Source organism: Convolutriloba macropyga, chromosome 8, assembly GCF_964194025.1.
Source record: "Convolutriloba macropyga chromosome 8, txConMacr16.3, whole genome shotgun sequence".
Taxonomy (NCBI): domain Eukaryota; kingdom Metazoa; phylum Xenacoelomorpha; order Acoela; family Convolutidae; genus Convolutriloba; species Convolutriloba macropyga.
The window spans coordinates 24,265,790-24,279,691 of NC_134475.1; the positions used below are offsets into that span (position 1 = coordinate 24,265,790).

At 35.5% G+C, this 13,902-nt stretch overlaps 1 protein-coding gene across 4 annotated transcripts in view; it reads right to left on the reverse strand.

Annotated features, from left to right (window-relative positions):
- LOC142344611 (uncharacterized) overlaps positions 1–13,902 on the reverse strand; it is a 324,571-nt gene that overhangs the window by 7,377 nt on the left and 303,292 nt on the right. For all 4 annotated transcript variants that reach the window (XM_075396414.1, XM_075396415.1, XM_075396413.1 and 1 more), the window contains one exon: positions 10,646–13,857. In XM_075396414.1, coding sequence (XP_075252529.1) covers positions 10,646–13,857 — 3,212 coding nt within the window. The remainder of the gene's footprint in view (positions 1–10,645; positions 13,858–13,902) is intronic.

Sequence of the window (13,902 nt, forward strand, 5' to 3'; positions counted from 1 at the left end):
GGGAACTTATATAATGATTTCAGTATATAACATGTTTTTTGGCTTGAAAGCCATGTTTATTTGTTTTGCATATTTCCTGTTGTGCCAGTTTTTGTGGCACTAACAAAATTCCAAGCTGGCTTTCTAAGGAGCCATCAATGAAATTTTTTATGTTTGAGGTCAAGAGTTTGTATCTTTTATGTCATCGGAAACGTTTGCCCTCAAAAATACTAAATGGTTTTCAAATTTGGCCTCCATTCTTTTTTTTACTTGTATATTAGACTCACAGCTTCTTTATAGAGAAACCAAGTGAACCTGTTTAGTAGTTTCAGTTTTCACCGACAACTAATTTGACAACAGTAAGTTTTGACGACACTATTTTTCAAAATGTTTAAAATTTGCGAACTGACCACTTTTTGCCTTTTGGTTTTTTCTAGCAAAATTATTTTTTTGCTCAAAAATAAAGCCTGTAAATTTCTAAATCATATTTGTTCGGACAAAATTTTAACTATAGCTCGCTCGATTAAAGTTTAGTTTTCCTTTGTCTATATTTTTCTGTTTCCGAAAGCCTTTTTTGCTGCATTTTCTTGTTTTCAGTTTGACAAATTTTTTCTTGACAAAACCAATGTTTTCCTAGCTCGAAAAATTGCATTGATGTCGATTTCTTTTTTCAACTAAATGCGAAATAAATTACTCAGAAATTAGAAACGTAAATTCGGTTGGAAACAGTAAAAAAAGGACGAAATGAAATCTAAAAGAAAAACTTGCTAGTTAAATGCCTTCCATAAATGGTTCGTACAAAAAGTTTTGAAGTCCTATTAGGCCGAATCAAGTTATTTTGAGGTTCTTTCAACTTAATCTGCACAGTGTTATTCTAAACAATCTCTATCGAGGAGAATTTCCTCTGCTGGTCATCTATTAACCAACGTGAAAACAACAACTCATCAGCAAAAGCAAACCAAAATTACACCAAACTTTGATAATTGAGCAGCCTACACAGTGCCAAAACTGTCTTTACGTCACCTATGCTAGGTTTCATTAAAGAATTACAATAATGAGCATGAGTGACAACAGAACTTGCTTTTATATCAAGACAAAAGCGATAGCGAACTGTCAATGAACTAATACAAAGTTAAACATAACCAAAGCATAAGAAAAACAACTAGCAAACAGTTAACGCAATAAGTGCAAATAGACAAGTCTGTCCGAAAGCTCAGAAACAAACCGATAATAGATTCAATTTTTATTTAATCTGCAAAACTTCAAAAAAAGTGAAACACTTAGCATCAAATTTTTTCCGCCATGATGAACTATCAGACGCTATATTAAAGGTTAGGTTGAGAATTTAGAAAGGATGTTTTTCATGTTCATTCACAAAACATTTCCGTCTGATTTACTTAATCTGATATTCTCTGTCAACAACATCTCACTTACTTCAGAACCTTCTCGATCTACTCGAAAACATATTTCAACCAGGCACTCAAGAAGAATCAACAAAAATTACGGTTTGTCATACTTTACAGTTTGTAATATGCTAATTGCAAAGAGTTTCAACCAAACAATAAACGAAATGAAATTTAATTAGATTCATTTTCAATGCTAGTCAAGAAACTAGAAAACATTTCCTCATTTTATAATCAAAAAGAGCTTTTTAATAAGAGTTTGTTAATAAGAGCTTTTTAACAAATTTCTCAAAAACAGTCTTGATATATTTCATCAACCAAAGCCCCCGGTTGCATTCTAGACTGTTTATTAGATTCAATTTTCGTTACCATGAGCATATTTTGGTTGGTCGTATTTTGATTTTCTTTTCTAGTTTTCAACAAATGCTAGTTTCTATCGGTCCACTGTGTTCACTTCTAGTCAATTCAAGCCAAATAACTCAAGAAGATGAGATGAATTTCATTCATGAAATTAGAGAAACATAGCCGGCAGATTGCCTGAGTAGCCGAGAAATAGACTTGCGTGCCGTATAATATAGATAGAAAGATAACGAAGCTGAAAAAGTTATTGACGCCATTCAAAACGCTATGAAACATTCCGCGATAAATTAATACAGCTTGTAAATTCATTCCGCACAAGCTTTTATATTAGGGACCTTTATTACACATATGAGTTCCTTTGACCTTAATCTATTTCACATTAAATTTCAAGTTTCAAAGTGCAAAAGTCGTTTTATAGAGTGAGGTAAGTCAAGAATGATCAAACTCTAATCACGCAAAAGACCTAAAAACGCTCGCTAAAGAGAGTGAGAAAAGACGTCACGCGCGCAAACGCCGCTTGTGAGTGTAAGAAGTAATATAGAAGAATTGACTTTCAGCTTTGCAGTGTGAAAAAATGTAAAACAAAAAAAGAACAGAGGACGAAACAAAAATAACAGGATATAACCAAAGAACCTATTCAAAAATTGACATGACATAACAGGAAAACATACCAGGATATAAACAGAGAGTCCATTTAAATAATCACCTGACACAAAATGGTAACAGCAACATTAAATTAAGAGAGTAAACAAAGCCCGTGACCCTATATTCGCAAAAGCGAACACAATAAAAACTAAAAAAAAATCTTTATCCGAGATTTAGTATTTTAAAACTCCCAAAATATAACAAAAATTTAAGAAAATATCCTTTTCGTCCTTAGAATCACCTTATAATAAGGCAACCTTATGGGAATCAGAAAAACCAAAAAGGCAAAAACTTGAAATTTGGCAAAAATCAACTTGGTAAGAAAAAAAACTCGTGGATGTCAGTTGCGTCAAAGTAAAGAAAGCACATTACTACATGCCAAAATCCTTAACCAGAGAATACCGAAAAAAAACATAAGAAGTCACAAAATGCCTTTTAGCAGATCTAATGGCTGAAAAAGTACAATAAAACAAATGAAGGCAAAATTTGCCGAATCATAAACATTTCGAAAACAAAGGTTATCTCATTGAAGGAAAAAGTTAGATAAAAGTTGGATCCCATAAAAAACGCCTCACTAGAAGACCAATAGAAATTTATTGTTTTTCAGACTAAGCGATAAGAGCACACGAAAAACAAACGTAGGACCAAAGAATCAACTCCATTTTTTTTAAGAAACTGGTGTCGAAATCTTACAAACGATTGCTGTGAACTCAAGCGACCAATTATCCATCACTCAATGACAACCGATGAAATTTGCCATTAATGAGCTCAAGTGAAAAAACAGCATGAAGTACTACAATAACAAAACTCAAAATTCAGTAAATCTTTTTTGAAAACGAAGTGTATTTATTCTCAAAGACAAAAACAGATAAAGAACGACTAACTTGAATAATTTAGGCATCTTTAGCAACCAATTACAATTGTCATTGAAGACACTACGAGAAAAGACAATAAATTGAGCAATAAAAACTGTTAGAGCAATAAAAATCAAATTCGAAAATCAAATTGAGCAATAAAAATCAAATTCGATAATATTCATTGATAACAATGGAAGTCAAAGTCATAGAGAGTATTGGCTTTGAACTGAAACAACTAAATCGGTTAATATAGTTCGTATTAGCGACCTATGATATCTGTCCCCAAGGAAATCAAATAGTTTAAAAGTCATGAAAACCGCTTACATTTATGCCTCACTAGCAACCAAGGATACTGCCATTAATGATGACAAGACAACAGAAACAATAAAAAGGGGCAAAAACTGAAATTTCAATAATACTTAATAAATAGTGTCGAAGTAAAACAAGCATTAGCTGCCCGTCGATGAGTTCAATCAATTGCAAAAAGGCGCCATTAGAATACATATGTACCATATCAAAAGCACTAAAGAGAAGAAACACTGAAAACAGCAGTCGAATTAACGCACGTGAAAAAAAAACCGCTTCAAAAACCCATAATTTGTCCAAATACCAACTTCTCACTCCACTTTAAAGGTACTTGAGGAAAATCAGAATTCAAAATTACTTGCTTTTTCGCTCCTTTCACTTCCTTAAAGTGATTAAAAAATCCCCACTCTAATTTGACTTCTCACTGGCGTGAAAAAGACGAAAAAAGTATTAACAGATCTTAGATAGCGGGAAGAATTCTGGAAACGACTCGAAAATTAACCACCCTAGAACACAGCACACTGATACAATCCAAATACTTTAGATTGTAAAAAATACGAACACCGCAATTTATCGCCGCTCAGCTTTCAGCTATAAAAGACCAGGAGGTTAAAATTTTTCAACTTTTAATAAATTAGCGCTTAATTAATTTCGGTAATCCCAAGGGAGTGCCATTTTATATTGTAGTATAATAATCAATTTCACTAGATGTTCAAAGTTCAAAACATAAATAGAAAACTACAAAAGTCCTTTAATGCTTCTCCTTTATTGATATCGTCTTTTTGCTTCTTGAGTTTTCCTTCCAATTTTTCTCTTTTTCTTTTTCCTACACAATGCGTAAACAAACATTTTTGCCTTTTATCTCCGATAAATTTTTCTAGCTGAGAAAATTGTCAAACAAACTCAGAATTCCAACTAAGAGTACTATCTGATAACAAATGCCATACCGCCGATACCTCGAAACCATCATCTTCAAAATTTCATTAATGAATAGACGCAGATTTGAGGTCAGAGAGCCAAACTTCAGGTTTGCCCTAAACTCAAATTTGGCAAAACCTGCTGCAAGTCACTCGAATTTAGGTTAAAAAAAAATCAGTCCATTCCCAGATAAATTACAAATCAAAGGCACTCAACAACTTGATTGTGGACTCGAAGATCAAACACCCCAAAAGCCGTTTACAAAGCCAACAAATGAAAACCTCGAATGACTGGGTTTTCTAGCATACATTAATCGTTTCAATGTATTTTGTGCTCTTCGAACAACTTTTTAATTTTGCACTCAATTTAGATGTCCTCAAATGCCATTCTGCGGCCTCCGATGCTTTGTGCATTTTTTTTGAAGTTCAAGGATACTGTATTGGCTGCGGCTTTTATTTAGTCTAACCACTTGGTAATCAATCTCAGAATACCTGTCTGATAATTACCACCGAAAACTTAAAAAAACGAGTCTAAAAAACTGAAGTCACAACTCAACTGAACTAAATTGTTGATTTGAGCATTTAAGGCGCACACAAAGCTTTAACACTCGACACCAAAAATAAGTTAATTTTTCACGACACAAAAGCGCTCGCTCATTCGCTATACTTCATTTTTTATCGTCACCAATCACCACTCAAAAATCACTTAAAAGAACCCAACAATGAGGTCTGAAAAATTTATTAAACAGATGTCATAAAACTCTTGTGAAACCTGACTTCGGCCGAAGATCTTCAATAAATCAGTTTTCAAAATTTTTTCCCGTAAATTTCTTCCTACAAAGACAGCCAAGGAACAAAGACCAAGTAAAAGGAAACTCAAGGTGAAAACAATATCGTTTGACCATTTAATCTATCAGAAAAGTGCCAATATTGCCATAAAATGGGTCTAAAACTGCAACCCACAAAATTCGCTTCTGTAGCAATTCAATATTTCTCAACAAAGAAAACAACTTCGTTTTCAGCGAAAGCGCGACAACCAAAAAGATGAATATTAACCGCAGCGATATCTTGTGAGTGTAAATTAAAAGGCTGTTAAAAAATGAGGCCATGAAATAATAGAAACAACGAGATGGCCGATTATTGTTCCACTTTGATATCCTTTCGAGGCTATTATTAAAAAGGAAATTTTCCGACACTAATTCAATCTTTTTTCCAGTTCAAATGGGAACCCAATAGAACTATACTGAAAAAACACGAAAACGAGCAAATGCCCGGATCCGTTTTTCTAAAAATTTTTTTAGCCTAATTGTTGTGCTAAACTTAAACAGACCAAAATGTAGCACAGAATGCAGTCGAATTGCGCAGTTGACCGAAAAGCGTCAAACTGAACACAAAATTGCTCATTTTCTGGGTCGAAAATTCTGAATTCTCTTGAACAAAGCCATTTGTTCTACAAAAATTAAAGAACAACGGTGTTCATTATCAACTTATACCTGCAATATGAGCTCAGAGGAGATTAGCAACAAGGACCAAGCCCTGGCCAGTATACAAGACGAGGGGTTATGCATGTTTTTGATGGAACTGGATCAGAGAGTTTGAAAAAATCAGCAGGCAACTCGGAATCAATTGCAAGCAATCTTCTCAATGCTTGGGTAAACAATGACCGACTCAAGGCCACTGAACGCTATATATCGAAGAACTGCTTGGTTATAAAGAACCCACCATTTGACCCCCGAGACCAGCAAAAACTGTTAGATAGACTACTAGACTTCTTCAAAAACTTTTTGAAAACTTTATGTCGAAGACCGCCTAAAAGCCAATCACATTTTGCCACGTGCTTCTATGCCTGCGAATCTTAAAGAGCCTGTAATCGTTAAATTTGTGTACTTTAATGACAAGGATGCCATTTACGCCGCCTCTAAAAAAAGTCATTTAAGAACAACTCGAAAAATCCTTTGAACGGCAAAGACATTTATGCGAATGAACGTTTACCTAATTTTGAAATGGATTTAAAACGTTCCGTTTATAAGCTTGGAAATGTGACTGTTACAAAGAATTGTACTATCCATGCGGTTTGTTTAGATAAAGATGGGAACACAAAGTATGTTGCTATTAACCACTTAGAGGACTTAAAAAATTTGCAAAATCCCGTCTTTCGCGATCCTAAACCAGATCTTCAAACACCAAGGCCCGTCCTAGTACTACTTTCAAACGTGGTTTCAATGCTCTAAAAGATGAGGAAAAAGTTGAAGCTATGTTTAATTCTTTGTCGCCTGATCAGAAAAAAGCTTTTCTTGAGAAACTTCCAGCAAGTATTAATGTTATCTCAATAAACAAAGTAACTCTTGTGTCGGGAGAGCTGTTATATTTAAACTTATTTCTTCATGTGTTATAGCAGCTTCTATAAATAATTTCGTCTTGTGTTCCAAATGAGTTTTGTGACTTAAAGCAATTAATTTGCCATTTTTAATTTCTTTGTGTTCATAATCACGTTTATCAAGAGCATTTCTGAGGTATAAGATAGGGCTAAGATACGAGAATGCCTTCATTCAATTTGAATGCAGGTTATGAATACAAAACAAGAGTCTATGTAATTATATTTTTAAAATTTAAATGACAGATGAGAGTCGACTTTCCTACTCTCATCCAGGAATGATGCCTTCTCTTCACTCCTCCATTTCCTCTTAGTTCATTTTTTTCTTCCTGTTAACTGGCTAGACAACAAACTAAAAAAGAAAAAAGTTGGTGACAGGACAGTATGTGATCAGAGATGACTTTCCTTCTCTGGTTACATCAAGAACTATTTAAAGCAGATATTTTTTAAAACAAAACAATAAATGACGCTCTGGATAACTGAAATGCAAGATCTGACACCTGAAAATAGAAGCGTATTGCTTTAAAACATAAGGCCAGCGAGTAAAAATCTGGGCGATGGTTTCAATTCACAGATAATGATAGTTTCAATTCTTGATGGTTTCAATTCACCGATAATGTGCAATCGAGCCCGCAGAGGAGGCGGAGTTTCAATCTCTGTAAAAGACAGGCTAAAATTTAGGGTAGTCAAAAAAAGTGTCGAAGACCTTTTGCAAATATTAACTTTGCAAATTCAAACGAACCCAAAAGATATCCTCAATATCAGAGCTCTCTATAAGTCACCACAAATGCCCCATAACACGTTCCTTAACAAACTTACTGATCACTTAACATCTGTGGTATACCTAAGTGGGAATAATTTGTTATGTGGGACTTTAACATAAACATCCTTTTGCCTATGAATGAATCAACGAGTTTGAAATATTTAAAGGAGGCATTTGGTCTGACAATTCCGAATATTATCAACACCACAAGAACTACAGGTAACACGGCGACGTGCCTAGACGTGTTCTTTTCGGATTTTGAGTGCAACAATCATGTCCAGGATTACAATATTAGTGACCACAGTTTAGTTAAGTTGAAAATGCACACCTCCGTAACAATGAATATAGAAAACACTTTTAGAAGACGAAACTGGAAAAAAACTTGAGCTCGAAAAACTTCAAACTGTTTTTCAACTACAAGTTAAACATTCCCCTTAATGATCAAGAACAGAATTTTCACCTCATGGAATTGAAATCATCCTTTATTTTGTTCAATTCAGTTTTAGAAACTGCACTCGACACTTTCCTACCCCTTAAATTCAAGAAAGCTAACAGTAAACATAGAGACTGGATTGCAATGATGTAAAGAAAGGTACAACTTTAAAACAACAGTTCTGGCTACGGTACAAAAACGAACCAACCCTCACTAACTTTTGGAATTGGAAGAGAAAAAAACACAAGTCAAAGCTATGATAAAACATAAAAAGCAAGAATTCTTTGAACATAAAATTCTCAATAGCTATGAGAAAAAACCCCGAGAGTTTTACCAAACCATTAAAAAAAAGTTGAATGATTGCCATGAGCCAAAAATACCTATCGATAAATAACCAACACCATCCAAATTCAATTACTTCGTAAACGTCGGACAAAAACTGCAAACCAATACAAACCTTACTCCAGCTGAAGCTGAAGTGTGACAACGATCTCAAATATTTTTTACGTAAAGCCGTTTGAAGCTCAAGAAGTTTTTGATTGTATTTTGCCTTTGAAACCTAAACTCTCTACGGGTCACTGAAATGTCCAACTGGTTCTTGAAAATTATCAAACCAGTGGTGGTTCCTTATCTCTATATTCTATTCAACAGAATTTTTGAAGAAGAAAATATTCCAACTTTTTTAAAAATAGCTAAGGTAATACCACTACACAAAAATGGAATCAGGAACGAAAAGACTAATTACCGACCTATTGCACTGACTCCAGTACTGTCTAAAGTATTTGAAAAGCTTTTAGCAAGGAACATCACAGACTTTTTAAAAAAACAATTCAATATACTCAATGTTGTACAAAATGGCTTCAGGCAGAAAAGAAGCACAGTTGATGCAATTTTAAAACTGGTAGAGAGCATAAGCTTGTCTCTAAACCTCCAGGCAACTTTCTTTGACTTAGCTTAGGCATTTGACACCGTAGACCATAAAATTCTGATCCTCAAGCTTGAAAACTAGGCTTCCGTGGCCCAATAAACCGAATTCTTACTTCTTACCTAACTGGTTGAGAACAATATGTTGAGTTAAACCAGTCCACATCTAGTTGTTTACCAGTTATTTGTGATTAACTCAGGGGTCTGTTTTAGGACTTTTGTTTTTAATCTACATTAATGACCTTCCCACTTTGCAAACTAAAAGTCAGATAGTTCTCTTCGCCGACAATACGACTCTCAGTGGTAAACTACACGCTGACACGGCAGAAGATTTTGAAAAAATGTCAAACTGGGTGGCTCGAAACAGTCTTTCCCTGAATAAAACAAGAACTAAAACACTTATTTTTGGCAAGGCAGCAGGCGCCAATCAGGCTCAGCAGTTTGTTCCAAATAGTCAAGTAGTGACTTCTGCAAAGTATTCGGGTCTCGAAATAGACCAAAAATTGAGTTTCAAGGAGCATGCAAATCAGTTGCTGAAAAAACTGCAAAAAATGTTGCGTTGTTGTATAACTCAAAAAAGTTTTTGCCTTCTTCCTCATTGTTTAGAGCATATATATCCTTTATTCAGCTAATCTATCAGTACGGCATACTCGTGTACGGTACTGCTGATAAAGTGATGGAAAAAAATTGAAAATCAACAGAAACTTTTGATCCGAATTATTTTTTAAAAAAACTTCGAATAGACACTCAATTTGCGATCAAAATACAAAATACCCCTAGTCAGGGAACTTCATATCTACGAGCTTCTGGCAACTGTTTTAAGACAAACACATGCCCATCCAGAGGTTAATAGGTACATTAGCCGCAAAGAAACACATTTTGATCCGGAGAAAAGAAATACAATTTTGAAAACTGAAATAAGACTTACAAAACAAAATAAAAAGTCCATTAAAGTTCGCGTCAGGATCCTATGCAATGTTTTAGTGAGGTATGACATAAGTATATTAAAAAATATTCTACTACTTGCCAAAAAACAATTAGACTCTTATTTGCATGGTATTAGAGATGTCTACATATATGAGAATCCAGAATTACTCGCTATCTTTTGGTAACAGAAATGCTCTCAAAATATATCAAGACACCTGAGAACGGACAATAATAGTCTAATGGTGCTCTTGCAAACTGATAATAGCTTACTTATTGTTTGTTTATTCTGTCATTTGGTATCAGTTTGAGAACGAATTTATTATTTATTATTATAAATGTTTCTAAAACAAACAAAAACCACAAAAATTTTCAAACAAAGATGAACCGATATTCATTAAAACATATTGATTAAAACTAAACAAAAATTGATCACATTTTAGTCAAATCTACCGACTGTATCCAAAAAAAAACTAAATCAAACACGACCTAAAAAATATTCACTCGTTTCCGCATTTATAGCATTCCTAAAATTTTTGAAAAACCATAAATTTTTAAAAAGTCAAGAACTACTATATTTTATTCTCAAAAAAGCTATGACAACAATCATTCGACGAGAGCAAAATTGAAAACAAACAATCAGAAACTTCTGAATTTATCCGAAGCTACGAAAATTCTCAAAGCATCACGGCCCCAAATTTCATGCAAGTACAAAAGCAACATCTGCAGTAGCTATCAGTTGCTCGAATTGAACAAGCACTTTATTCGGCGATCGGCTTTCTTGACTATCTGAGCTGCGAGAGATGTAACTATCGGAGTCATCGGTTGGTTCTTTTTTGCAAACGACCTCGTCAACAGATGCAATTTTGCCCAAATAAACCACAGCTGTTAGATCCAAACATTGACCCACAAAGATGATGTCAGGGTCGTTGTCAGTATTAACAATATTTTGATCATCCTGTTTTGGATCTTGATTGACGGTTTCATCATTGCTGTTATGTAGAGATGAGCACGATAGATCCAACACTCCATCTTGCTCCTGACTTTCATTTTCCATGAAATTCTCGTCCTGGTTCTCGCTAGGCTCTAAAGGTTCTGTAGAAGCGTCGGAGGGATACAACTCTACATTGTCTGCCGGCGTGGGTACGTCATTATGATTCACGTGTTCGCTTTCTGTAATTGCTGCTGTTTCACCATTCGAACCGAACAAACTCGGATTCGGGGGATCCTCTTTTTGTGTTAAATTTATTTGCTCCTGACTTGAATTGTCGATTTCAGGCATCTTAGCTGTTTGTTTTGAGCTCAGCTCATTGTCTATTGAGGACTTTTCTAGCTCATCATGGTCAAAAAGTATACCGTTTGATGGTGAATTATCTATTTCAGGTTGAGCTTGAGATTCGAAAACGTCTGATGGGATAATTGACGCCAAATTTGATTCAAATTTGTCACTTGTATTCTCTTTTTGGGTGACTGAACTGCTCTCTTCTTCGTCTGTCGCAGTTTGTGACTCCAATTGATTTTGACCAGCTGTGACCAGCAATGATGAATCGTGATTAATTGATTTTGGAGGATCCGAGAATCGTGACGCTCTTTTGGGGATCTTCAAATTGAGTTTTGGATGCAATGATTGATTATGAGGGCGTGATTCTTGTACATCTGTTTTATCAGCTGACTTTTCTACAGCATCGGTCGCCATATCTGGTTCTTTACTCCACCAGGTTTGACTTTGACAAGTTGGTAACTCTTGTTCATTGACACTGATTTCATGTTTTACTTGCCTCAGACTACTTCTATCGCTCGGTTGCAACAGGTCACCCTCAGAAAATTTGGAACTCCCAATAACTGAGGTATCCTTTTCTGTATCAATTTCTCTTTCCCTTCTGTTGTTTTCGGCCAGAGAAACTGAATCTGCCCCTCTTTTTACTGATGACTTTTCCGCATCATTATTTACTCCGGCTACATCCATTTGTGCTGATACTTCATTGCTCTTTAATTCGGTTTTTATAATAGAGTTGACATTCATTGCAGGATTGCTTTTTTCAGTTACACTATTGTCTTTTTGTGAACCCGATTCTGTGTCTCGGTTTCTAACAGTTGACGATAATGAACTCACTGCAACGTTGTGCTTTTGTTGAGCGTGGAAAGTGATAGCTCTTTCTGTGAACAACCCATTGCAGCCTAACGAACATTGAACATGCTTATCGGTACACAAATGTTTTTCCTTCAAGTGCTTGTCAAAATTATCAACATCATCAAACACGGTCCCGCAAAAATCGCAGTCAACTTTATCAGGTAGTTTTACAGCCAAAATATGGGCACTTTTAACATGAAGGAGCATATCAGATATGAGGACAAACTTTGAATCTTGGCACAACGAGCACTCAAAACCGCCATTTTGAGGGCACGAATAATTGCAAATTCTGCAACGCGCCCACTTTGACTTTTCTTGAAATGTGAAATGCGGAAGTTCAAACTCCGGCAACGATGCAGGTGATCGGCTCAACTCATCTTCACTTATAGGTGAAATCGCCCGTCCAGAAACAGGTGACGAATTTCCAAGTTCTAACAGACCGTCTAACTCATCGTTGACTAGATCTCCTAAATCATTGTCAACATTTTGACTCTTTTTATCAGCTCCACAATCCTGTGAATATCCACATTTTGAAATGGTGTTCAACGCCTCTAAGACGCCCTGATCAATCACAAGATTGTTCACGTCAATTTTTGAAGTTTCTTTCAGTTCTCCATAATTTTGGGAGTCAGTTACAGACTTTTCGGGCTTAGAAGGAGACATATGCTTTCCTTTTTCAATCGACTGCGATTTAGGCTCATCAACAAAACTTTCAAGACGTGAAGACTTCTTATCATTTCTTGAATTTGAATCGGCTTTTTCGGAACCTGAACAAAAGAACCCCAACTTGGGTTTATCTTTTTGCTGATTAGCAATTCGATGTTTCTCATCTGATTTTCCCTCAGTGGATTTGCTTCTACTTTTTGTTCTATTTTCACCTCTCGGCTTATCTGACTTATCGATCTTTCGCTTTCTGGGACTTCGACCTTTTGACCTCGATCGTGACCTTTTTTGTGACCTCGAGCGCCGTTCGCGAGAGGCTGAACGGTGACGCGACTTTGATCGTTTCCCATGTTTTCTGGATGTGTCCGACTTTCTGAGATAATCACTGCCATTATTACTCCGAGGACTTTCACTGTCACGACTTCTTGACCGCTTACGAGTTTTCTTCCCATCATTTGAACACGATCCATAATTGGGATCAATTTTCCTTTTCTTACTCGATATAGAATGCTTTCTATGTTTCTTATCATCTTCATCTTGTTTTTCGTTTGATGACCGGTGGCGTCTGTTTTCAGCTAACTTAATAACATCATATTCAACTGCTGCAAATTTTTCCATTTTCTCTCGCTGATTTTTTGTTGCTGAAATGGTAGAACTTGAGCCTGGCTCAATTGAGCCTGGCTCAGAAACCAGCTCAATTGGCCGAGTTTTTGCAACTCTCCATTCACTGGGTTCATCTTTAAAAGTTGATTTGAACTTCTGTTTTTGCCATGCCTGTTCTTCATTCCGACTATTATCTGGTTCCAACATTGGGTCTCCATCAAGATCTTGGTCGATATCTAAACCATCGCGATTCAACGAAATTGAAATTGTGGCAGCTTTTCTTTTGGTAACTGGGTTGTATTCTGACTCAAAAATTGGTTGTTTTTCTAGTATGTTTTTTGCATTTTCAATTAGGTTATTGTTTATTGTAGAAACAGCACGCGCTTGGGTGAGATAATCCTGCAAAACGTCTTTTCCTTCGGATGAATTTTTGTTATCGACACTTAACATGTTTTTGTTTCGCGCAGATCCATAAGCAATGTCCGGAAACGATTTTGGAGGTGAAAGATCGTTGCTGAAGGGAATATCGTTGTTGTACATGTTGAATCGGCTGTTGCGACTTCGAACTGAATGCCCTAAAATCAAATTACAGCTCAACATGAAATGAATTCAGAACTATT